The sequence below is a fragment of the Lichenostomus cassidix genome, unplaced genomic scaffold (assembly GCF_008360975.1).
Source record: "Lichenostomus cassidix isolate B80296 unplaced genomic scaffold, HeHo_3.0 HiC_scaffold_857, whole genome shotgun sequence".
Taxonomy (NCBI): domain Eukaryota; kingdom Metazoa; phylum Chordata; class Aves; order Passeriformes; family Meliphagidae; genus Lichenostomus; species Lichenostomus cassidix.
The window spans coordinates 25,223-51,972 of record NW_028148005.1 but is presented as its reverse complement, the minus strand read 5'-3'; the positions used below and the strand labels follow the sequence as shown (position 1 = coordinate 51,972).

Here is a 26,750-nt window from a genome sequence, read left to right as displayed (position 1 = left end):
GAGGAGTTTTGGGTGTTTTTGGGGGATTTGGGTGTAATTGGTGAATTTTGGGGAATTGGAGGGAATTTGGGGGAATTTGGGAGTTTTGGGGAATTTTGGGGGAATTTGGGGTGAATTTATGGATTTGAGGGGAAAATTGGGAATTTTTGGGGATTTTTTTGGGTTTTTATTTTGGAATTTTGGGGGGAATTGGATGATTTTGGGAACTTGAAGGAAATCTGGGGGATATTTTGGGTGGATTTTGGGAAATTTGGGGGTTTTCAGGTGGATTTGTGATAAATTTTGGGGATTTTGTGATGAATTTTGGAGATTTTTGTGATAAATTTTGGCATTTTTGTGATAAATTTCGGGGATTTTGGGATGAATTTTGGGAATTTTGGAGAATTTTGTGATAAATTTTGGGATTTTTGTTATAATTTTGGGAATTTTGGGGTAAATTTTGGGATTTTTTGGGATGAATTTTGGGGATTTTGGGGATTCCGGATGACTTTCCGGAACACCTAATGAATATTCATCAATATGCAAATGAACCGATGACGTCACCGATCAAACCACGCCCCCTGCAGCTGCCCGGGGTGGGGGAGGGGAGGGAAATTCCCGCAAAGGATTCTGGGAGAAGCAGCTGGGAAGATACCAGTTCATCCCAGTTACTCCCAGTTTGGACCAGTTCATTCCCAGTTTGGTCCCAGTTTGGACCAGTTAGCTCCCAGTTTATTCCCAGTGCTCCCAGTTCATCCCAGTTTATTCCCAGTTCATCCCAGTTCATTCCCAGTTAATCCCAGTTTGGTCCCAGTTTGCTCCCAGTTCAATCCCAGTCCATCCCAGTCCATCCCAGTCCATCCCAGTTTGCTCCCAGTTACTCCCAGTGCTCCCAGTTTCCTCCCAGTTTCCTCCCAGTTCATCCCAGTTCATCCCAGTTACTCCCAGTCAATCCCAGTCTCTTCCAGTCCCTCCCAATTCATTCCCAGTTCAATCCCAGTTCATCCCAGTTTGCTCCCAGTCCCTCCCAGTGCTCCCAGTTCCCTCCCAGTTCCATCCCAGTCACTCCCAGTTGGCTCCCAGTCCATCCCAGTTCCATCCCAGTCCATCCCAGTCCATCCCAGTTCATCCCAGTCCCTCCCAGTCCCTCCCAGTTCCTCCCAGTTTGCTCCCAGTTTGATTCCAGTTTCCTCCCAGTCCCTCCCAGTCCATCCCAGTTTTCTCCCAGTTCATCCCAGTGCTCCCAGTCACTCCCAGTTCATCCCAGTCCATCCCAGTTAATTCCCAGTGCTCCCAGCTCAATCCCAGTCCCTCCCAGTTCATCCCAGTTCATCCCAGTTCAATCCCAGTTCAATCCCAGTCCCTCCCAGTTTGCTCCCAGTCCATCCCAGTTCACCCCAGTCCCTCCCAGTCCATCCCAGTTTGCTCCCAGTCCATCCCAGTCCATCCCAGTCCATCCCAGTCCATCCCAGTCCATCCCAGTCCATCCCTCTCCCCGCAGGCCGCAATGTGGGCGTGGCCTCTGCCGCCCCTCCCCCTCCTGCTGCTGGCAGTGACGTCATCGGAGGGGACAGTGCTGGACCTGGGTGAGTGCTGAGTGTCCCCAAGTGTCCCCAAATGTCCCCAAATGGCCCAAAATGTCCCCAAATGTCCCAAAATTTGCCCCAAAATGTCCCCAAATGTCCCCAAATTGTCCCCAAAATAGCCCTAAAATGGCCCCAAAATATCCCAAAATTGGCCCCAAATGTCCCCAAAATTTTCCCAAATGTCCCCAAATGTCCCCAAAATGTCCCCCAAATGTCCCCAATATGTCCCCAAAATGTCCCAAATGTCCCCAAATATCCCCAAAATAGCCCAAAAACTTCCACAAAATGTCCCCAAATGTCCCAAAATTGGCCCCAAATGTCCCCAAATGTCCCCAAAATGTCCCCAAAATATCCCCAAATGTCCCCAAAATAGCCTAAAAACTTCCCCAAAATGTCCCAAAATTGGCCCCAAAATTTTCCCCAAATGTCCCCAAAATGTCCCCAAAATAGCCCAAAAATGGCCCCAAAATGTCCCCAAATGTCCCCAAAATAGCTGAAAAACTTCCCCAAAAATGTCCCCAAAATGTCCCAAAATTGGCTCCATAATTTTCCCCAATGTCCCCAAATGTCCCCAAAATGTCCCCAAATGTCCCAAATGTCCCCAAAATATCCCAAAATTGGCCCCAAAATGTCCCCAAATGTCCCCGAATATCCCCAAATGTCCCCAAATGTTCCCAAATGTCCCCAAATGTCCCCAAATGTTCCCAAATGTCCCCAAAATATCCCAAAATTGGTCCCAAAATTTCCCAAAATATCTCCAAAATATCCCCAAAATGTCCCCAAAATGTCCCCAAAATGTCCCCAAATGTCCCCAAATTGGCCCCAAAATGTCCCCAAATGTCCCCCAATGTCCCCTGACGTCCCCAGGCCGCTGCCGCTTCGCCCTGGGCATGGAGGACGGATCCATCCCCGACTTCCGCCTCTCGGCCTCCAGCGCCTGGAGCGACTCCACCGCCGCCCGCCACGGCCGGTACGCACCAGTATGGATCAGTATAAACCAGTACGGACCAGTATATACCAGTATAAACCAGTACGGACCAGTACGGATCAGTATAGACCAGTATAGACCAGTACGGACCAGTATAGACCAGTATAAACCAGTATGGACCAGTACGGACCAGTACGGACCAGTACAGACCAGTATAAACCAGTATAGACCAGTATGGACCAGTACAGACCAGTATAGACCAGTATGGATCAGTATAGACCAGTATAGACCAGTAGGGACCAGTATGGAGCAGTAGGGATTGGTTGGGAGCACTATGGACCAGTAGGGACCAGTTTGGACCAGTATAGACCAGTATGGACCAGTTTGGAGCAGTGTAGACCAGTATGGACCAGTATGGACCAGTTTGGACCAGTATGGACCAGTATAGACCAGTATGGAGCAGTATGGACCAGTATAGACCAGTATGGACCAGTATAAACCAGTATAAACCAGTACGGACCAGTATGGACCAGTACGGACCAGTATAGACCAGTATAAACCAGTATAAACCAGTATAGACCAGTATAAACCAGTATAAACCAGTACGGACCAGTACGGACCAGTATAGACCAGTATGGACCAGTATGGACCAGTATAGACCGGTTTGGACCAGTATGGACCAGTATAAACCAGTATGGAGCAGTATGGAGCAATAGGGATTGGTTTGGAGCACTATGGACCAGTATGGACCAGTTTGGAGCAGTATGGACCAGTTTGGAGCAGTGTAGACCAGTATGGACCAGTATGGACTGGTTTGGACCAGTAGGGAGCAGTATAGACCAGTATGGAGCAGTATGGACCAGTATAAACCAGTATAAACCAGTAAGGACCAGTTCAGACTGGTTTGGGCCAGTATAGACCTGTATAGACCAGTATGGACTGGTTTGGACCAGTATGGACCAGTATGGATCAGTACGGACCAGTTCGGACCAGTATGGACTAGTATGGACCAGTACAAACCAGTATGGATCAGTAGGGACCAGTATGGACCAGTTTGGACTGGTTTGGACTGGTTTGGAGCAGTAGGGACCAGTATAAACCAGTATAGACCAGTTCGGACCAGTATAGAGCAGGATAGAGCAGTATAGACCAGTATAAACCAGTATGGACCAGTATGGACCAGTATAAACCAGTATGGACCAGTATGGACCAGTATGGACCAAGTTCTTCCATCTTCCCAAGATCTTCCCAAGTCCCTTAATGTCCTCAAGTGTCCCCAAATGTCCCCAAGTTCTTTAGATCTTCCCAAGTCCCTAAATGTCCCCAAATGTCCCCAAGTTCCTTAGATCTTCCCAAGTTCCTGAGTGTCCCCAAGTGTCCCCAAGTGTCCCCAAGTTCTTTAGATCCTCCTGAGTGTCCCCAAGTGTCTCCAGTGCCCCGAATGTCCCCAAGTTCTTCAGATCTTCCCAAGTTCCTCAGTGTCCCCAACTGTCCCCAAATGTCCCCAGTGTCCCCAAGTTCTCTGGATCTTCCCGAGTCCCTAAATGTCCCCAATGCCCTGAATGTCCCCAAGTTCTTTAGATCTTCCTGAGTCCCCAAATGTCCCCAAGCGTCCCCAAGTTCTTTAGATCTTCCAAAGTCCCCAAGTGTCCCCAAGTGTCCCCAAATGTCCCCAAGTGTCCTCAAGTTCCTTAGATCTTCCCAAGTCACTTAATGTCCCCAAAGCCCCAAGTGTCCCCAAGTTCTTTAGATATTCCCAAGTTCTTCAGATCTTCCCAAGTTCCTCAGTGTCCCCAAGTGTCCCCAATGTCCCCAAATGTCACAGGCTGGGCCGCAGTGACGGTGACGGCGCCTGGTGTCCGGCCGGCCCGGTGTTCCCGGCCGAGCAGGAGTTTCTGGAGGTGGACCTGGGCCAGCTGCACGTGGTGACACTGGTGGGGACACAGGGCCGCCACGCCGGGGGACACGGCCGCGAGTTCGCCCGGCAGTACCGCCTGAGCTACAGCCGCGACCGGCGGAGGTGGCTGCCCTGGAGGGACCGCTGGGGCAACCAGGTGGCCTTGGGGACGTCTTGGGGACGTTGGGGATGTTGGGGACAATGGGGACATTGGGGAGAGTTGGGGATCTTGGGGATGTTGGGGACGTTGGGGTGATTTGGGATGTTGGGGACATTGGGGACATCTTGGGGTGATTTGGGATCTTGGGGACATTGGGGACATCTTGGGGACATTTGGGACATTGGGACATTGGGGATATTGGGGACTTTGGGGACATCTTGGGGACATTGGGGATCTTGGGACCGCTGGGGCAACCAGGTGGCCTTGGGGACGTCTTGGGGACATTGGGGATGTTGGGGAGAGTTGGGGATCTTGGGGACGTTGGGGACATTGGGGTGATTAGGGATGTTGGGGACATTTAGGGACATTGGGGACATTTGGGGATCCTGGTGATCTTGGGGACATTGGGGACATCTTGGGGACATTTGGGACATTGGGGCTGTTGGGGACATCTTGAGGATATTGGGGACATTGGGGATCTTGGGACCAGTGGGGCAACCAGGTGGCCTTGGGGACGTCTTGGGGACATTGGGGATGCTGGGGACAATGGGGACATTGGGGAGAGTTGGGGATCTTGGGGACGTTGGGGATGTTGGGGATGTTGGGGACACTGGGGACATTTGGGGATCCTGGTGGTCTTGGGGACATTGGGGACATCTTGGGGACATTGGGGTGATTGGGGCTGTTGGGGACATCTTGGGGATATTGGGGACATTGGGGTGATTGGGGATATTGGGGACGTTGGGGACATTGAGGACATTGGGGATGTTGGGGACATTGGGGACATCTTGGGGACATCGGGGTAATCGGGAATTTTGGGACGTTGAGGTCATTGGGGACGTTGGGGACATTCTGGAGGCTTTGGGAACACTGGGGACATTGGGGACATTGGGGACATTGGGGACATTGGGGACCTTGAGGACATTGGGGACATTGGGGACATCCTGTAGACTTGGGGACATTCTGGTGACTTCGAGGACACCTCCAGGTCTGATGTCCCCATGCTGTCCCCTGGGTGTCCCCGGGGTGTCCCCGCAGGTGATCGGTGGCAACGAGGACCCCGAGGGGGTTGTCCTGAAGGACCTGTCCCCTCCCTTGGTGGCCTCGGCGCTGCGCGTCTTCCCGCTGGCGTCACGCGCCATGAGCGTCTGCCTGCGGCTGGAGCTCTACGGCTGTCCCTGGCGGGGTGAGTGTCACCTCGGTGTCACCTCAGTGTCACCTGGGGGTCACCTTGGGGTCAGCTGGGGGTCACCTGGGTCACCTCCCTGTCAATGATTGGGTGATGATGTCATTCCTTGGGTGATGACATCATTCATTGGGTGATGACGTCACTCATTGGGTGTTGGGGTCAATGGGAATGTGGTATCCATGGTGACCACATGGTGACCTCGTGGTGACCCTCATGGTGACCCCTGTGGTGACCCCGTGGTGGCACCACTGTAACCCCATGATGACCTCGTGGTGACCTTGTGGTGACCCCATGATGACCACCATGGTGACCTCATGATGACCACACGATGACCCCATGGTGACCTTGTGGTGACCCCATTGTGACCCCATGATGACCCTCGTGGTGACCTCATGATGACCATATGATGACACCATGATGACCCCATGATGACCACCATGGTGACCCCATGATGACCCCATGATGACCTTTTGGTGACCACATGGTGACCTCATGGTGACCTCATGGTGACCTCATGATGACCACACACATGGTGACCCCTGTGGTGACCTCATGGTGACCCTATGATAACCCCTTGGTGACCACATGATGACACCATGGTGACCCCTTGGTGACCACATGATGACCTCATGGTGACCATATGATGACCCCCATGGTGACCCCTGTGGTGACCTCATGGTGACCTCATGATGACCACATGGTGACCTTGTGGTGACCCCTGTGGTGACCTCAGGGTGCCCCATTATGACCCCTTGGTGATCCTCTTAATGACACCATGATGACCCCATGATGACCTCATGGTGACCATATGATGACCCTCATGATGACCCTATGATGACCCCATGATGACCACCATGGTGACCTCATGGTGACACCATGATGACCCCATGATGACCTTTTGGTGACCACATGGTGACCACATGGTGACCTCATGGTGACCCCATGATGACCACCACCATGACCCCACGGTGACCTCGTGGTGACCTCATGGTGACTTCGTGGTGACCTGGTGGTGACGTGGTGGTGACCCCACACTGACCCCTGTGGTGACCCCATGATGACCACCATGATGACCCCTGTGGTGACCTCATGGTGACCCCATGACCCCTTGGTGATCCTCACAATGACACCATGGTGACCGTATGATGACCCTTGTGGTGACCTGGTGGTGACCCCACGATGACCTCACGATGACCCCATGGTGACCCTGTGGTGACCCCAAGGTGACCTCATGGTGACCCCATGGTGACCCCTCTCTGTCCCCAGCCGGCCTGCTGTCCTACACTGCCCCTCGCGGTCACCTCATGGCGCTGGACACTGTCCCCGTTGTCCTCAACGACTCCACCTACGATGGCTTCAGCGCTGGCCCGTGAGTGACCTGTGTGACCCTGAGTGACCTTGAGTGACCTTGAGTGACCCTGAGTGACCCCGAGTGTCCTCAAGTGTCCCCGAGTGACCCTGAATGACCCTGAGTGACCCGAGTGACCTGAGTGACCCCAAGTGTCCTCGAGTGACCCTGAGTGACCCGAGTGACCTGAGTGACCCTGAGTGTCCCCAAGTGTCCCCAAGTGACCCCTGAGTGACCCCGCGTGACCCTGAGTGACCCTGAGTGACCCTGAGTGACCCCAGATGTCCCCAGGTGTCCTCAAGTGATCCCGAGTGACCCTGAGTGACCCTGAATGTCCCTGAGTGACCCTGAGTGTCCCCAGGTGTCCCTGAGTGTCCCCAAGTGTCCCAGAGTGACCCCGAGTGTCCCCGAGTGACCCTGAGTGACCCGAGTGACCCCAAGTGACCCCTGAGTGACCCTGAGTGACCTGAGTGACCATGAGTGACCCTGAGTGTCCCCAAGTGACCTGAGTGACCCTGAGTGTCCCCAAGTGTCCCAGAGTGACCCTGAGTGACCCTGAGTGACCCTGAGTGACCCTGAGTGACCCTGAGTGACCTGAGTGTCCCCGAGTGACCCTGAGTGACCCTGAATGTCCCTGAGTGACCCTGAATGTCCCTGAGTGACCCTGAGTGACCCAAGTGTCCCCAAGTGTCCCCGAGTGACCCTGAGTGACCCTGAATGTCCCTGAGTGTCCCCAGGTGTCCCCGAGTGTCCCCAAGTGACCCTGAATGTCCCTGAGTGACCCTGAGTGACCTGAGTGACCCAGAGTGACCCTGAGTGTCCTCGAGTGACCCTGAGTGACCCTGAGTGACCCTGAATGTCCCTGAGTGACCCTGAGTGACCCTGAGTGTCCCCAAGTGTCCCCAGGTATCCCTGAGTGACCCGAATGACCCAAGTGACCTGAGTGACCCTGAGTGACCCCAAGTGTCACTGGGAGGTCCCCAGGTCTTACTGGGATGTCCCCAGGTGTATCCAGGTGTGTCTGAAGTGTCCCCAAGTGTCCCCAGGAATATCCAGGTGTGTCTCAGGTGTCCCCAGGTGTGTCCCAGCTGTGCCCCAGGTGTCCCCAGGTGTGTCCAGCTGTCCCCAGGTGTGTCCCAGCAGTGCCCCAGGTGTATCCAGGTGTACTCAGGTGTCCCCAGGTGTATCCAGGTGTGTCCCAGCAGTGCCCCAGGTGTATCCAGGTGTACTCAGGTGTCCCCAGGTGTATCCAGGTGTGTCCCAGCTATGCACCAGATGTGTCTGAAGTGTCCCCAGGTGTCCCCAGGTGTACCCAGCTGTGTCCCCCCCCCAGGCTGACCTTCGGCGGCCTCGGCCAGCTGACCGACGGCGTCCTGGGGCTGGACGACTTCCTGCTGACCCGCGAGCGCCACCTGTGGCCGGGCTACGACTACGTGGGCTGGCCACGCCCCCCGGGGCCACGCCCACACCTGGAGATGGAGTTCCGCTTCCGCGAGCTGCGCGCCTTCCGCGCCATGCAGGTGAGAGAGGGGAGAGGGGGCGGCCATGATGGGGGAGCAGGGAATTGTGGGATTGGGCGGCCATGATGGGGGAGCAGGGAATTGTGGGATTGGGCGGCCATGATGCTCTGGGGCACTCATCATGGCCGACCAATCCCATTGGATTCTCCTGTTTCCCGCCTTCCCATGATGCTCTGGGCCACCCATCATGGCCGCCCAATCCCATGATGCTCTGGGGCAGAGAGATGGATCCAGTTCCCATCATGGCCGCCCAATCCCAGCATGCTCTGGGGCACATCATGGCCGACCAATCCCACAATTCCTGTTGGATTCTGCCATTTCCCACCATCCCATGATGCTTTGCACCACCCATCATGGCCGACCAATCCCATGATGCTCCGCGGCACACCATGGCCGACCAATCCCACAATTCCTGGCATCCAATACTCCCGTTTCCTGCCTTCCCATGATGCTCTGGGCCACCCATCATGGCCGACCAATCCCATGATGCTCTGGGGCAGAGGGATGGATCCGGTTCCCATCATGGCTGCCCAATCCCATGATGCTCTGCTCCACATCATGGCCGACCAATCCCAGCATGCTCCGGGGCACATCATGGCCGCCCAATCCCACGATGCTCTGGGGCACATCATGGCCGCCCAATCCCACAATTCCCTTCGGATAACTCCATTCCCAAATCGCTTGGTCGGCCATGATGTGCCCCAGAGCATCATGGGATTGGTCGGCCATGATGAGTGGCGCAAGGCATCATGGGATGGTGGGAAATGGGAATATTGGGATTGGTCGGCCATGATGTGGCACAAAGCATCATGGGATCGGTCGGCCATGATGGGAACTGGATCGATCTCTCTGCCCCAGAGCATCATGGGATTGGGCGGCCATGATGAGTGGCCCAAAGCATCATGGGATGGCGGGAAATTGGAGAACCCAACAGGAACTGTGGGATTGGTCGGCCATGATGTGCCGCAGAGCATCATGGGATTGGTCGGCCATGATGGGAACTGGATCGATCTCCCTGCCCCAGAGCATCATGGGATTGGGCAGGAAACGGGAGTATTGGACGCTGGGAATTGTGGGATTGGTTGGCCATGATGTGGAGCAGAGAATGCTGGGATTGGTCGGCCATGATGGGTGCCTCAAAGCATGATGGGATGGCGGGAAACTTGAGAATTGGGCGCTGGGAATTGTGGGATTGGTTGGCCATGATGGGAACCAGAGCATCATGGGATTGGTCGGCCATGATGGGTGGCGCAAGGCATCATGGGATTGCTGGGAAATGGGAAAATCCAATGCTGGGAATTGTGGGATTGGTCGGCCATGATGCAAACCGGATCCACCCCCCTGCCCCAGAGCATCATGGGATTGGGCGGCCATGATGAGCCCCAGAGCATCATGGGATTGGGCGGCCATGATGAGCCCCAGAGCATCATGGGATTGGGCGGCCATGATGAACCCCAGAGCACCATGGGAAGGCTCCTCCCCTCTCTCCCCTCCCCCGCAGGTCCACTGCAACAACCTCCTCTCCCGCGGCGTCGCGATCTTCCGGGAGGTCGAGTGTCGCTTCAAGGAGAGCCTGGCCACCCCCTGGGACCCCCTGGTGGCCACCCACAGCCCGGTGGTGGCCACGGAGGACCCCCGCGCCCGGTTGGTCAGCGTGCCGCTGGGCGGGCACCGCGGCCGCTTCCTGCAGTGCCGGTTCTTCTTCGCGGCGCCGTGGATGCTCTTCAGCGAGGTGGCCTTCGAGTCAGGTGGGGAGGGGATGTCATTCCTCGGGGGATGATGTCATCTGTTGGGGTTGTCGTTTGTTGGGTGATGACGTCATTCGTTGGGCGATGATGTCATGCATTGGGTGATGACATCATTCACTGGGCAATGACATCATGCATTGGGTGATGACATCATTCAGTGGGGATGAGGTCGTTCATTGGGCGATGACATCACACATTGGGCAATGACATCATTCATTGCGCAATGACATCATTCATTGGGCAATGATGTCATTCATAGGGCAATGACGTCATTCATTGTGTGATGACATCATTCATTGGGCCACGACATCATTCATTGGGTGATGATGTCATTCATTGGGCAATGACATCATTCTTTGGGAGATGACATCATGCATTGGGTCATGAGGTCAGTGGTTGGATGATGATGTCATTTGTTGGGTGATGATGTCATTCATTGGGTGTTGATGTAATTCCTTGGTTGATGACATCATTAATTGGGTGTTGGGGTCACTGGTTGGGTGATGACGTCACTCATTGGATAATGACGTCATTCATTGGGTCATGAGGTCAGTGGTTGGGTGGTGATGTCATTCATTGGGTGGTGAGGTCATGCCTTGGGTGATGACGTCATTCATTGGGCAATGACATCATGCATTGGGCGATGATGTCATTCCTTGGGTGATGATGTCATTTGTTGGGATTGTCATTCATTGGGCAATGACATCATTCTTTGGGAGATGACATCATGCATTGGGTGTTGGGGTCAGGGGTTAGGTGATGACGTCATTCAATGGGTAATGATGTCATTCATTGGGGTTTGGGGTCAGTGGTTGGGTGATGACGTCATTCCTTGGGTGATGACGTCATTCTTTGGGTAATTCATTGGGTATTGGGCTCACCGGTTGAGCGATGATGTCATTCCTTGGGGGATGACGTCACTCATTGGGTGACATCATCCCATTGCAATGCCGCCATTCATTGGACGATGACGTCATCACTCCCCGATGACGTCACCACTGTCCCTCCCTGTCCCCAGAGGTCCTGGATGACCCCATGGCCGCCAGCGGCTGGCCGCTGACCCCTGACCCCTCGGCGGCCATCTTGGAGAACGCCCCCCATGGGGGCGTGGCCACCAACGCCACACCCCCGGGTAGGCGGGGCTTGGGTGGGCGTGGCTTAAATGGGCGTGGCTAGAGTGGGTGGAGCTTAATGGGCTGATTTTGGGGGTAAAAAAGGGAAATTTTTTTTGGAAATTAGGGATTTTTTGGGGGGAAATGAGGGACTTTTTTCGGGGGGAAAAAAGGGAATTTTTTTGGAGGGAAATAAAGGGAATTTTTACAGGAAATTAGGGACTTTTGGGGGCAAAAGAAAGAATTTTTTCGGGGGGAAAATAGGATTTTTTTCCGGGAAAAAAGGGACTTTTTTGGGCAAAAAGAAAGAATTTTTTTTTTGAAGAAAAAGGGAGTTTATGTGGTAAATCAGGGACTTTTTTTGGGGGGAAAAAAAGGGAATTTTTTGGGGGAAAAAAGGGAATTTTTACGGGAAATCAGGGACTTTTTTTGGGGGAGAAAATTGAATTTTTATGGGAAAAAATTGAATTTTTTGGGGGAAAAAAGGGAATTTTTATGGGTAAAAAAGGGATTTTTCTGGGGGGAAAAATGTGAATTTTAATGGCAAACGAGGGAATTTTTTTCAGGAAAAAAGGGATTTTTGGGGCTCGAATGGGCGTGGCTAAAGTGGGTGGAGCTTAATGGGCGGGGAAGGAAGTGGGTGTGGCTTAATGGGCGTGGCTTAGCTGGGTGTGGTTTTAAATGGGCGTGGCTTATGTGGGTGGAGCTTACTGGGTGTGGCTTAAGGGGGTGTGGCTCAATTGGTGGGTTTTCATTGGATGGGGCAGAGTGGGCGTGGCTTAGGTGGGTGGGAATGCGGACAGCAGGTTGAAGTGGGCGTGGCTTAACTGGGTGTGGCTTTAAATGGGCGTGGCTTAACTGGTTGGGTTCACTGGGATGGCCTCGAAGTGGGCGTGGCTTCTCGAGGGTGGGCGTGGCCCTGATCGCCCCTCCCCCTACCCCAGGGAAGGCGGAACTAGCCCCGCCCCCGGCCGAGGCCACGCCCACCCACTCGCCGGCTCTGATTGGCTGCCTGGGCGCCATCATCGTCCTGCTGCTGAGCATCCTGCTGGTGGTGCTGGGGAGACACGGGCTGGGCAAGGTGGGGAGACTGGGAGGGACTGGGATGGACTGGGAGGGACTGGGAGGGACTGGGATGGACTGGGAGGGACTGGGAGGGACTGGGATGGACTGGGAGGGAACTGGGAGGGACTGGGAGGGACTGGGATGGACTGGGACGGAACTGGGAGGGACTGGGAGGGACTGGGAGGGACTGGGATGGGGTTGGGAGGGACTGGGAGGGAACTGGGAGGGAACTGGGATGGACTGGGATGGAATGGGAGGGACTTGGAGGGACTGGGAGGGACTGGGATGGACTGGGAGCAGACTGGGAGGGACTGGGAGGGAACTGGGATGGACTGGGAGCAAACTGGGAGGGACTGGGAGGGACTGGGAGGGAACTGGGAGGGACTGGGATGGACTGGGAGGGGACTGGGATGGACTGGGAGGGACTAGGAGGGAACTGGGATGGACTGGGATGGAATGGGAGGGACTGGGATGGACTGGGATGGGGTTGGGAGGGAACTGGGAGGGACTGGGAGCAAACTGGGAGGGACTGGGATGGACTGGGAGGGAACTGGGAGGGACTGGGAGGGACTGGGAGGGAACTGGGAAAGAACTGTTTCTAACTGGTCCAAACTGGTTCCAACTGGTCTAAATGTGTTCTAACTGGTTCTAACTGGTCGGAACCATTTCTAACTGTTCTGAACCGGTTCTAACTGGTCCGAACTTATTCTGAACTGGTTCTAACTGGTTCTAACTGGTCCATACTGGTCGGAATGGGTTCTAACTGGTCCAAACTCATTCTAACCAGTTGGAACCATTTCTAACTGGTCCGAACTGGTCCTAACTGGTCCAAACCGGTTCTAATTGGTTGGAACCTTTTCTAACTGGTCCAAACTGGTCCAAACTCATTCTGAACTGTTTCTAACTGGCTCTAAGTCGTCCTAACTGGTTTTAACTGGTCCAAACCAGTCCAAACTGGTCCGAACTGGTCGGAACCATTTCTAACTGGTCCAAACTGGTCCAAACTGGTCCGAACTGGTCCCGGCAGGCCCAGCGTCCCTCGGACTCCTCCCTTCGGGTTCAGCTCTCGGTTCCCGGCGACTCGGTGGTGATCAACAACCCGGCGGGGGGGGGAGGGGCGCGGGGGCTGCCCAGGTACCAGCGGATCCCCCCCGCGCCCCTCCCCCACCCCGCCGCCCCTCCCCCCGCCGGGGAGTACCAGGAGCCCAGCGGGGAGTGGGGGAGGGGCGCGGCGGAGAGCGGCGGGAATGGTGAGGGGGAGGGGAGTTTGGGGGGATTTGGGGGGATTTGGGGGGAATTGGGGAATTTGGGGGGAATTGGGGGGAATTTGGGGGGAATTGGGGGGATGGGGGGAATTTGGGGAAATTTGGGAAAAATTAGGGGAAAAATGAGAGGAAAATGAGGGAAAAAATGAGGGAAAAAGGAGGGGAAAATGAGGGGAAAATTGGGGAAAAATTAGGGAAAAAATGAGGGGAAAATGAGGGAAAAATGAGGGAAAATTAGGGAAAAAATGAGGGGAAAATGAGGGGAAAATTGGGGAAAAATTAGGGAAAAAATGAGGGAAAAATGAGGGAAAATTAGGGAAAAAATGAGGGGAAAATGAGAGGAAAATTGAGGGAAAAATGGAAGAAAAATGGGGAAAAATGAATGGAAAATGGAGGGAAAATGGAGAGAAAAATGGGGAAAAATGAAGAGGAATGGAGGGGAAAAGGAGGGAAAATGGAGGAAAAATGGAGGAAAAATGGAGGGAAGAGGGAGGGAAGAGGGAGGAAAAATAGGAGGGAAATTGGGGAAAAAATGGGGGGGAAATGGGGGAAAGAGAGGATGAAAATTGGAGGAAAAAAGGGAGGAAAAAGGAGGGGAAATGAAGGGGAAATGGGAGGGAAAAGTAGAGAAAAAAGGAAAGAAATGAGGGAAAAAGAAGGGAAATGGAGGAAAAATGGAAGAAAAAAGGGAGGAAAATGGAGGGAAATGGGGGGAAAAAAGGAGGAAAAAAGGAGGAAAAATTGAGGGAAAATGGAGGGAAAAATGGAGGAAAAATGGAGGAAAAATGGAGGAAAAATAGAGGAAAAATAGAGGGAAAAAAGGAGGAAAAACAGAGGGAAAATGGAGGGAAAAAGGAGGGGAAATGGGAGGGAAATGGAGAGGGAAATGGGAGGGAAAAAAGGAGGGAAAATGAGGAAAAAAAGGGGGGAAAAGGAGGAAAAATTGAGGGAAAATGGAGGAAAAATGGAGGAAAAAAGGAGGGGAAATGGAGGGGAAATGGAGGGGAAATGGAGGGGAAATGAGGGGGAAAAGGGAGGAAGAAGGAGGGGAAATGGAGGGGAAATGAGGGGAAAAACAGAGGAAAAAAGGAGGGAAAAAGGAAGGAAAAACAGAGGAAAAAAGGGAGGAACAATCGAGAATCAATGGAGGTAAAAAGTGAGGAAAAACTGAGGAAAAATTGAGGGAAAATTGAGGAAAAATAGAGGAAAAATGGAGGTAAAAAAGAGGTTTAAAAATTGGGGGAAAATGAAGGAAAATAGAGGAAAAAAGGCGGGAAAAAATGGCGGGAAAGTCACGTGACTCCAGACCACGCCCACTGACCACGCCCCTCTCTGACCACGCCCCTTACAGCCCCATTGGCCAACCCGGCCTATCGGCTCCTCCTCTCTCCCTACGCCCGACCAATCGGCAGCCTTGCCTTGGCCACGCCCACCAAGCCCAGCAACACTGACGGTAAGCCACGCCCATCTTGGCCACGCCCACCTTGACAACACCCACAATGACGTCATCTTTCGCCCAGGTGAGGCCAAAGCTTACGCCGAAGCTGACGTCATCGGCGGCTCCGCCTACGCCCTGGCTGGCCCCGCCCACTCCGGCCCCGCCCACCCGGGCCACGCCCTCCCCGCCTTCCCCAGGAGCCAATTGCGCTTCAGGGAGAAGCTGGGGGAGGGGCAGTTCGGGGAGGTAAGCCACGCCCACTCCGGGGTTGACCACGCCCACCGAGGAGGCCACGCCCACTTTGGTTGGGGGTTTTAACTCCACCCCTTGATGACGTCATTGGACAGGGAGGTTGGCCACGCCCACCCTGGCGGTTTTGGCCACGCCCACTTGCTGGGCAAGGCTCTCAAGCAACGAGGCCATGCCCAGTTTGGTTTGGCCACGCCCACTTAATTGACCCCACACCCCCATTATTCTCTATGATGTCATCACCCTGCCCTTGACCACGCCCCTTTCCTTGGCCCCACCCCTTTGATGGCTCCTCCCCTTCACTTGGCCACGCCCACTCGATGGCAAGCCCTGCCACTCAACGAGGCCACGCCCACTTGGGTTTGGCCACGCCCACTGTGTTGACCACACCCTGCCTAATTTTGTATGACGTCATCGCCCCACACTGCCCCAGACCACGCCCCTTTCCTCGGCTCCACCCCTTTCCTGGGCCCGCTTTGGCTCCTCCCCTTTCCCTCGGCCACGCCCACTGAGCCTACTGGATGATGTCATCGCCTTAAGCTCCTGTATGACGTCATCGCCCAACATTTCCCTTGGCCACACCCCTTTGCAAGAAGCCACGCCCCTTTTGACGAAGCCACTCCCGTTTTGACAAAGCCACGCCCCTTTTTATGAAACCACACCCATTTTGATGACACCACGCCCATTTTTACGAAGCCACGCCCATTAAAAAAGGTGGGAACACCCCTTTTTAGCAAGCCACGCCCCATTTTGAAGAAGCCCCGCCCCTCCCCAGGTGCTGCTCTGTGAGGTCATCGCTCCCCCCAGCCCGGGCCTGGCCACACCCCCTGCGCCAGGCCACGCCCCCCCGGCCGGACAGCGCCCCCTGCTGGTGGCGGTGAAGGTGCTGCGAGCCGACGCGACAAAGAACGCTCGGTACTGGTTTGGACTGGGATGGACTGGGAGGGACTGGGATGGACTGGGAGGGAACTGGGAGGGATTTTTGGGGAAAAAAAGGATTTTTTTAAAAGGAAAAAAATGAATTTTTTTGGTGTTTAAAAGTAATTTTTTGGGGGGGAAAGGGAATTTATGGGAGGAAATAAATGGATTTTATTTGGGGAAATAAAGGGATATTTTGGGGGAAAAAATGGAATTTTTATGGGGAAAAAATTTGAATTTTTTGGGGTAAAAAAGGGAATTGTTATGGGTAAAAAAGGGATTTTTTTTGGGGGAGAAAAGGATAATTTTATGGGGAAAAAAGGGATTTTGGGGGAAAAAATGGAATTTTTATGGGAAAAAAAAGAAATTTTTACGGGAAACCAGGGACATTTTTTGGGTGAAAAAAGGGATCTTTTCTGGGGGAAAAAATTGAATTTTTTGGGGGAAAAAGGGATTTTTTCGGTAAAAAAGGTGAATTTGCTGGGAAAAAAGTTGAATTTTTATGGGAAAAAAAGGAATTTTTCTGGTAAAAAAAAAAAAGGGATTTTTACGGAAAAAAATCGAAATTTTATGGGAAAAAAATGGAATTTTTATGGGAAAAAATCAAATTTTTTTGGGGAAAAAAAGGGAATTTCGGGATGTTCGACCCCGCCCACCTCGGTGGGCGTGGTCACGACCCCCACCCCTCCCGGTGGGCGTGGCCAGGCGGGATTTCCTGCACATTTATTTTGGGTAAAAAAGGGACTTTTTTGGAGAAAAAAAGAAGATTTTTTTGGCAAAACGGATTTTTTTTTCTGGAGAAAAAAAGCGAATTTTTATGGGAAATAAGGGACTTTTTTTGGGGAAAAAGGGGATTTTTTATGGGAAAAAATCGAATTTTTATGGAAAAAAAATTGAATTTTTCCGGGAAATATCAGGCACTTTTTTGGGAGGAAAAAGGGGATTTTTATGGGGGAAAAAAGGGACTTTGTGGGGGGAAAAATCTGAATTTTTTTGGGGAAAAAAATCAAATTTTTTGGGGGGGAAATAAGGGAATTTTTATGGGAAAAAGTTGAATTTTTTGGGTAAAAAAGGGACATTTTTTGGGTAAAAAGAGGGGAATGTTTGGGGTAAAAAAGTGACTTTTTTGGGGTAAAAATTGACTTTTTTGGGGTAAAAGAAGGGATTTTTCAGGTAAAAAAATCAATTTTTTTGGGAAAAAAAGGAATGTTTTTGGGTAAGAAAGGGACATGTTTTGTGGTAAAAAAGGGACTTTTTGGGAGAAAAAAAGGGATTTTTCGGGTAAAAAAGGGACATTTTTGGGTAAAAAAAGTCAATTTTTTGGGCAAAAAAGCGATTTTTTTGGTAATAAAGGGATTTTTGGCCCCTCCCACCTCGGTGGGCGTGGTCACGACCCCCTCCCCTCCCTCCCGGTGGGCGTGTCCAGGCGGGATTTCCTGCAGGAGGCGCGCACCCTGGGCCGGCTGCGGCACCCCAACATCGTGCGCCTGCTGGGCGTCTGCGGCGCTCCCGGCCCGCTCTGCATCGTCACCGAGTTCCTGCAGCACGGCGACCTCCACCAGTTCCTGGCCGGCCCGCGGGGCCACGCCCTCAGGTGGGACACGCCCACTTCCGGTTTGGGAGGGTGTTAGGCCACGCCCCTTCCTGCCACACCCCCTTCGTGCCATGTCTTCACCGAGTTCTTTTCCATGAATGTTTTTTTTGGGGCGCTGGCCCTTTAAGAGCAGCTCCTCCTGTCCTTCTAACTAATGAGACACGCCCACTTCCGGACACGCCCACTTCCGGCCACACCCCCTTCAAGCCACACCCCTTCCTGCCACTCCCATATTAAATTGTTCCTCATGAATATTTTTGGGCTGCTGGCCCTTTAAGAGGAGCTCCTCCCACTCCTTTAGGTGGTCGGACACGCCCACTTCCGGTTGCGTATCCACAAGCCACGCCCCTTCCTGCCACGCCCCTTCCCGATAAACCTATTGCGAGTTTTGGGGTGCTGGCCCTTTAAGAGAAGAGTGTGCTGCCCCTTTAAGGGTGAGACACGCCCACTTCTGGCCACGCCCACTTCCGGTCACACCCCTTAAAGCCACACCCCTTCCTACCACGCCCATCCCAAGTAATTTCTCAGAAGTGTTTTTTGGGGTGCTGGCCCTTTAAGAGAAGCTCTGCCCAGCTCGTTCAGCCACCGACCACGCCCACTTCCGGTCACGCCCACTTCCGGCCACACCCACCCAAGCCACACCCCTCCAAGGGGGTGAAAAATGGAATTTTTGGTGGAAAAAAATGGATTTTTTGGTGTGGAAAAAATTGGATTTCTTTGGGGGAAAAACGAATTTTTTCATGGAAAAAAATGGATTTCTTAGGGGAAAAAATCTGAATTTTTTTCATGGCAAAAAAAAAGCAATTTTCAGTGAAAAACCCCATTTTTTGATGGGAAAAAATCTGATTTTTTCATGGAGAAAAAAAAGCGATTTTTGCTCAAAAATCCCCATTTTTTTGGGCAAAAAACCAAATTTTTTCACGGAAAAAAATGCAATTTTAGGTCAAAAATCCCCATTTTTTGGTGGGAAAAAATCTGATTTTTTCATGGAAAAAAAAAACAATTTTCAATGAAAAATCCTCGTTTTTTGGTCAAAAATCCCCATTTTTTGCTCAAAAATTCCTATTTTTTTGTGTGGAAAAAATTGATTTCTTTGGGTGGAAAAAAAGAATTTTTGGTGTAGAAAAAATGGATTTCTTTGGAGAAAATTGGAATTTTTTCATGGGAAAAAATGGATTTTTGGTGTGGAATAAAATGGATTTCCTTGGAAAAAAAAGGGATTTTTTTTGGGGCAAAACCAGAAATTTTGGTGTAGAAAAACTTGATTTCTTGGGCAAAAAAACCGAATTTTTTTTGGGGAAAAGGCATTTTTGAAGGAAAAATGGATTTTTTGGGAGGAAAAATGGATTTTTGATGGAAAAAAATGGATTTCTGAGAAAACAAACCCGAATTTTTGGGAGGAGAAACCGAATTTTTCAAGGGAAAAAAGTAATTTTCAGTGAAAAATTGAATTTTTTAGCGGAAAAAATCCGATTTTTCCCAAATTTTTTATTTTTTTTCCCAAAATTTTAATTTTTTCCCCCAAATTTTATTATTTTTTTTCCCTCCCAGCCTCTCCACCCTGCTGCAGCTTGGGGGAAAAATTAATTTTTTTGGTGGAAAAAGAAAGGATTTCTTGGTGTAGAAAAAAATGGATTTCTTTGGGTGGAAAAATGGAATTTTTGATGTAGAAAAAGTGATTTTTTTGGTGAAAAAACCGAATTTTTTAATGGAAAAAAAATGCAATTTTCGCTCAAAATCCCCATTTTTTGGGCAAAAATCCCCATTTTTGGGCAAAAATCCCCATTTTTTCGCGGAAAAAAATCCGATTTTTCCCAAATTTTTTTAATTTTTTCCCAAATTTTTTATTTTTTCCCCCAAATTTCATCCCCCAGCCTCTCCACCCTGCTGCAGCTCTCCTTTCTTGGGGGAAAAAATGGAATTTTTTGGATGGAAAAAATGGAATTTTGGTGGAAAAAAATGGAATTTTTGGTGGAAAAAAAAAGAATTTTTTGGGTGGAAAAAATGGAATTTTTTATGGAAAAAAATTGATTTTCTTTGGGGAAAAAACTGAATTTTTGGGTGGAAAGAAATGGAATTTTTGGCGGAAAAATGGATTTTTTTGGGGAAAAACTGAATTTTTTCGTGGGAAAAAATGGATTTTAGGTGTGGAATAAAATGGATTTCCTTGGAAAAAAAATGGATTTTTTGGGGGCAAAACCAGAAATTTTGGTGTAGAAAAACTTGATTTCTTGGGCAAAAAAACCGAATTTTTTTTGTGGGGAAAAAGGCATTTTTTGAAGGAAAAAATGGATTTTTTGGGAGGAAAAAATGGATTTTTGATGGGAAAAAAAATGGATTTCTCTGGAGAAAACAAACCCGAATTTTTGGGAGGAGAAAACCGAATTTTTTCAAGGGAAAAAAAGCAATTTTCAGTGAAAAAATTGAATTTTTTCGTGGAAAAAAATCCGATTTCCCCCAAATTTTTTTTTATTTTTTTCTCAAATTTTTAATTTTTTCCCCCAAATTTTATTATTTTTTCCTTCCCAGCCTCTCCACCCTGCTGCAGCTCTCGGCCCAGATCGCCTCGGGGATGAAATTCCTCTCGGAGCTCAACTTCGTCCATCGCGACTTGGCGACTCGGAATTGTCTGCTGGGCGACAATTTTGGGGTGAAAATCGCCGATTTCGGGATGAGCAGAAATCTCTACTCTGCCGATTATTACCGAGTGAGGGGAAGAGCTTTGCTGCCCATCCGCTGGATGGCTTGGGAGAGTATTCTCATGGTGAGAAAAATGGGGAAAAAAATGGGAAAAATGGGATTTTTTGGTGAGAAAAATGGGGAAAAAATGGGGAAAATGGGATTTTTTGGTGAAAAAATGGGGAAAAAATGAGAAAAAATGGGGGAAAAATGGGAATTTTGGGGAGAAAAAAAGGGAATTTCAGGGAAAAAATAGGGATTTTTGGGGAAAAAATGGGAAAAAATGGGATTTTTAGGGAGAAAAAAGGAGATTTTTGGGGGAAAATGGGATTTCAGGTGGGAAAAATGGGATTTTCAGGGAAAAAAGGGAATTTCGGGGGAAAAAACGGGGGAAAAATGGGGGAAAAATGGGATTTTTAGAGAAAAAACAGGGAAAAAATGAGAAAAAATGGGATGGGATTTTGAGCGGAAAAAATGGGATTTTAGAGGAAAAAAATGGGGAAAAATGGAAAAAATGCGATTTTTGGGGAGAAAAAAATGGGAAAAAATGGGATTTTTAGAGAAAAAAATGGGAAAAAAGGAGATTTTTGGGTGGGAAAAATTGGGAATTTTGGGGAAAAAATGACACTTGGGGTGGAAAAAATGGGATTTTGGGAGAAAAAAACGGGAAAAATGGGAAAAAATGGGAATTTTGGGTAAAAAAATGGGAAAAAATGGTTAAAAATGGGATTTTTAGAGAAAAAAATGAAAACATGGAAAAAATGTGATTTTTGGGGGGGAAAAATGGGATTTTAGGGAAAAAATGGGAAAAAGGTAATAAAAGGGATTTTAGAGAAAAAAAGGAAAAAAGGTAAAAAATGGGAATTTTGGGGAAAAATGGGAAAAAATGCAAAAACATGGGAATTTTGGGGAAAAAAGGTAAAAAATGGGGAAAATTGGAAAATATGGGATTTTAGGAAAAAATGGGAAAAATGGAAAAAAATTTGATTTCAGAAAAAAAATGGGAATTTTGGGAAAAAATGGGAATTTTGGGGAAAAAAAGGGATTTTAGAGGAAAAACATGGGAAAAAAATGGGAAAAAAATGGGAATTTTGGGTTGGATTTGGGGGAAAAATTGGGAATTTTGGGGGAAAAAATGGAGAAAAAATGGAGAAAAAATGGGATTTGGGTTGAAGGAATTGGGATTTGGGCTTTGGGGTGAAAATCGCCGATTTTGGGATGAGCAGAAATCTCTACTCTGCCGATTATTACCGAGTGAGGGGAAGAGCTTTGCTGCCCATCCGCTGGATGGCTTGGGAGAGTATCCTGATGGTGAGAAAAATGGGAAAAAAATTGAATTTTTGGGAAAAAATGGGATTTTTTGGTGAAAAAATGGGATTTTTGGGGAAAAAATGGGAAAAAAATGGGATTTTTAGAGAAAAAAATGGGGGGAAAAAGGTAAAAAATGAGATTTGGGATGGGAAAAATGAGATTTTAGAGGAAAAAATGGGATTTTTAGAGAATAAATGGGGAAAAATGAGAAAAAATGGGATTTTTAGGGAAAAAAACAGGGAAAAATGGGGAAAAAATAGGATTTTTAGAGAAAAAAATGGGGAAAAAAATGGGATTTTTGGGAAAAAATTGGAATTTGCGGTGGAAAAAATCAGAAAAAATCATTAAAAATCAGAAAAATTAAAAAAATTTCAAAATCCCAGGAAAAAATCATTAAAAAATCCCCAAAAATCAGAAAAAAAATCACCAAAAAATCCGCAAAATCAGAAAAAAATCAGAAAAAAATCAGAAAAAATCCTCAAAAAATCCTCAAAAAACCACAAAAAAAATCCTAAAAAAATCAGAAAAAATCACCAAAAAATTGGGGGAAAATCCTCAAAAATCCTCAAAAAATCCTCAAAAAATCACCAAAAAAATCACCAAAAAAATCAGAAAAAAATCCCAAAAAATCCCCAAAAAATCCCCAAAAAATCCCATAAAAATCACCAAAAATCACCAAAAAATCAGAAAAAATCAGAAAAAAATCACAAAAAATCGCAAAAATTCCCAAAAATTCCCCAAAAATTTTTAAAATCCCCAAAAATCCCCAAAACTCAAAAATAATTTTAAAAGTCATTTAAAAATCAGAAAAATCATTAAAAAACTATTAAAAATCCCAAAAAAATCCCAAAAAAGTCTGAAAAAAATCCTAAAAAAATCAGAAAAAATTGCAAAAAAAATCGAAAAAATTCTCAAAAAATTCCCAAAAATTCCCAAAAAATTCCCAAAATTTCCCCAGGGCACCTTCAGCCCGGCCAGTGACGCCTGGGCTTTCGGGGTCACCCTGTGGGAAGTTCTCACCAAATCCCAAATTCCCCAAAATCCCAAAATCCCAAAATCCCAAAATCCCCAAATCCCAAATCTTGAATCCCAAGGTATGTTTGACCCCAAAAATCCCAAAAAATGATTTTAAAAAATCAGAAAAAAATCAGGAAAAAATCAGGAAAAAAATCATTAAAATCCAAAAAATCGAAAAAAATCCCAAAAATCCCAATAAGTCCCAAAATCACAAAAAAATCAGAAAAAAATCCCAAAAAATCAAAAACAAATTTTTAAAATTCTCAAAAAAATCACCAAAAAATCAGAAAAAAATCCGAAAATATTTAAAATCACTAAAAAATCATTAAAAAATCATTTAAAATCATTAAAAATCATTAAAAATCAGAAAAAAAATTAAAAAATCAGAAAAAATCCCAAAAATTAAAATTCCCAAAATTCCCAAAAATTTTAAAAAATCCCCCAAAAACCAAAAATCCCAAAAAATCCAAAATAATTTTTAAAAGTCATTTAAAAATCAGAAAATCATTAAAAATCATTAAAAAATCCGAAAAAAAAAAAAATCTGAAAATCAAAAAATTGCAAAAAAAATCGAAAAAATTCCCAAAAAATTCCCCAAAAATTCCCAAAATTTCCCCAGGGCACCTTCAGCCCGGCCAGTGACGCCTGGGCTTTCGGGGTCACCCTGTGGGAAGTCCTGACTCGCTGCAGGGAACAACCTTACGGCAAACTGAGTGACCAGCAGGTGATCGCCAACGCCGGCCATCACTTCAGGAACCGCGGCCAGCAGGTGACTGGGAGGGACTGGGAGGGACTGGGAGGGACTGGGATGAACTGGGAGGGACTGGGATGGACTGGGAGCAATTGGAAGGTAGTTGAAGGGGTTCAAAAGGAGTGGAAAGGGTTAAAAAATAGAGAAAAAATGGATTTTTTTGTGCTGGGATGGACTGGGAGGGACTGGGAGTGGACTGGGAGGGAACTGGGAGTGAACTGGGAGTGAACTGGGAGGGACTGGGAGTGGACTGGGAGTGGACTGGGAGGGAACTGGGATGGACTGGGAGGGGATTGGGATGGACTGGAATGGACTGGGAGTGGACTGGGAGGGACTGGGAGGGACTGGGAGGGAGTTGAAGGGGTTAAAAAGGAGTGCAAAGGGTTAAAAAAGGGAGGAAAAATGGATTTTTTTTGGACTGGGAGGGACTGGGATGGACTGGGATGGACTGGGATGGACTGGGAGAGGATTGGGAGGGACTGGGAGGGACGGGGAGTGGACTGGGATGGAACTGGGATGGACTGGGAGGGACTGGGAGGGAACTGGGATGGACTGGGATGGATGGGGAATGGATTGGGAATGGATTGGGAACCACTGGGAGTGACTGGGATGGACTGGGAGTGAACTGGGAGGGACTGGGAATGGACTGGGAATCACTGGGAGTGGATTTGGATTAACTGGGAAGCACTGGGATGGACTGGGATGGACTGGGATGGACTGGGAGGGACTGGGAGGGAGATGAAGGGGTTAAAAAGGAGTGTAAAGGGTTAAGAAATAGAGAAAAATCGATTTTTTTGTACTGGGAGGGACTGGGATGGACTGGGAGTGCACTGGGATGGACTGGGATGGACTGGGATGGACTGGGAGGGACTGGGAGGGACTGGGATGGACTGGGAGTGGACTGGGATGGACTGGGAGGGAACTGGGAGGAACTGGGAATGGATTTGGATTAACTGGGAGTCACTGGGATGGACTGGGAATGGATTGGGAATGGACTGGGATGGACTAGGAATGGGTTATGGGTCCCAGTTCATTCCCAGTCCATCCCAGTCCCTCCCAGTCCATCCCAGTTCAATCCCAGTCCCTCCCAGTTTGCTCCCAGTTTGCTCCCAGTCCATCCCAGTCCATCCCAGTCCTCTCCCAGTTAATCCAAATCCACTCCCAGTCCATCCCAGTCCCTCCCAGTTCCTCCCAATTCCCTCCCAATTCCATCCCAGTCCCTCCCAGTCCATCCCAGTCCCTCCCAGTCCCTCCCAGTTGCTCCCAGTTAACCCAGTATCCCCACAGGAGTACCTGCCCTGCCCCCCCGGCTGCCCCCCAGCCCTGCACAGGTTGATGCTGCAGTGCTGGGCGAGAGAGGCGGCCGAGAGACCGACCTTCGGCCTCATCCACGGGGAGCTGATGGACCATCATCATCTTCATCATCTGCAATGACTGACCTTCATCATCATCATCATCTTCATCATCATTGTCATCATCAACTTAATTATCTTCATCATCATCGTCATCACCGACCTTCGGCCTCATCCACGGGGAGCTGGTGGACCATCATCATCTTCATCATCTGCAGTGATTGACCTTCATCATCATCATCATCATCATCATCATCATCTTCATCATCTTCATCATCATTGATCATGGTCAATGATTGATCATCATCACCGACCTTCGGCCTCATCCACGGGGAGCTGGTGGACCATCATCATCTTCATCATCATCGTCATCATCACCGACCTTCGGCCTCATCCATTGTGAATTGATGGACCATCATCATCTTCATCACCAATGATTGATCTTCATCATCATCATCATCATCATCTTCATCATCAATGAGTGATCTTCATCATCTTCATCATCTTCAATGATTGACCTTCATCATCTTCATCATCTTCATCATCTTCATCAATGATCTTAATCATCATCTTCATCATCATCAATGAGTGATCTTCATCATCTTCATCAATGACCTTCATCATCTTTATCATCAATTAATTTCATCTTCATCATCTTCATCATCTTCATCAGTGAGTGATCTTCATCATCTTCATCATCATCATTGATTGACCTTCATCATCTTCATCATCATCAATTAATCTTCATCATCCTCATCATCTTCATCAGTGAGTGATCTTCATCATCTTCATCATCATCATTGACTGACCTTCATCATCATCTTCATCATCAATTAATTTCATCTTCATCATCTTCATCATCATCAATTATTGATCTTCATCATCCTCATCATCATCATCAGTGATTGATCTTCATCATCTTCATCATCATCATTGACCTTCATCATCTTCTTCATCATCATCAATTAATTTAATCTTCATCATCATCTTCATCATCAATTAATTTAATCTTCGTCATCTTCATCAATGACCTTCATCATCATCATCAATTAATTTCATCTTCATCATCATCATTGATTGACCTTCATCATCATCTTCTTCATCATCAATTAATTTCATCTTCATCATCATCATCAATGACCTTCATCATCTTCATCATCATCATCAATTAATTTCATCTTCATCATCATCATCATCAATTATTGATCTTCATCATCATCATTGATTGACCTTCATCATCTTCATCATCCTCATCATCGATTTTTTTGAGTTTTTCTTTCCTTTTTTCCTGTTTGGTGTTTTTTTTTTTTGTACATTTTTAATATATTTGGAATTTTTTGGGAATTTTTTTTGGGAGTTTGTCTCGTTTTTTTTTTCGGGGAAGGGAGGGCTGGAGTCCCAAAATCCCCCAAAATTTCTCCAAAATTCCCAAAAAATCCCCCAAAATTCCCCAAAAATTCCCCAAAATTCCCCAAAAATCCCCAAAATTCCAAAATCCCAAAAAAAAATTTCCCAAAATCCCCCAAAAATTCCCAAAATCCCCCAAATTCCCCAAAATCCCCAAAATTCCCAAAAATCCCCCAAAATCCCCCAAAATTCCCAAAAAATTCCCAAAAAATCCCCGAAATTCCCAAAAATTCCCCG

General features: G+C 48.5%; 1 protein-coding gene and 1 long non-coding RNA gene across 2 annotated transcripts; both read left to right on the top strand.

Annotated features, from left to right (window-relative positions):
- Positions 1–1,294: 1,294 nt before the first annotated feature.
- LOC146420387 (epithelial discoidin domain-containing receptor 1-like) lies at positions 1,295–25,364 on the top strand. Its single transcript, XM_085048325.1, has 17 exons — positions 1,295–1,565; positions 2,433–2,535; positions 4,319–4,547; positions 5,589–5,736; positions 7,006–7,108; positions 8,421–8,607; positions 10,109–10,382; positions 11,344–11,487; positions 12,412–12,548; positions 13,560–13,782; positions 15,149–15,250; positions 15,318–15,481; positions 16,260–16,399; positions 17,829–17,996; positions 20,526–20,760; positions 23,623–23,772; positions 25,042–25,364. The coding sequence occupies exons 1-17, from the start codon at positions 1,487–1,489 to the stop codon at positions 25,186–25,188; spliced, it is 2,733 nt and encodes a 910-aa protein (XP_084904451.1). The 5' UTR covers positions 1,295–1,486; the 3' UTR covers positions 25,189–25,364.
- LOC146420388 (uncharacterized) lies at positions 2,598–3,098 on the top strand. Its single transcript, XR_014849160.1, has 2 exons — positions 2,598–2,975; positions 3,057–3,098. It is a non-coding gene; the product is annotated as an uncharacterized LOC146420388 (long non-coding RNA).
- Positions 25,365–26,750: the final 1,386 nt, after the last annotated feature.

Coding starts and splice junctions, on each gene's coding strand:
- LOC146420387 (XM_085048325.1), top strand. CDS start 1,487: ATGTGGGCGTGGCCTCTGCCGCCCCTCCCCCTCCTGCTGCTGGCAGTG. Junction 17,997..20,525: donor CCGCGGGGCCACGCCCTCAG/GTGGGACACGCC, acceptor TTTCCTTCCCAG/CCTCTCCACCCTGCTGCAGC. Junction 20,761..23,622: donor CTTGGGAGAGTATTCTCATG/GTGAGAAAAATG, acceptor AAATTTCCCCAG/GGCACCTTCAGCCCGGCCAG.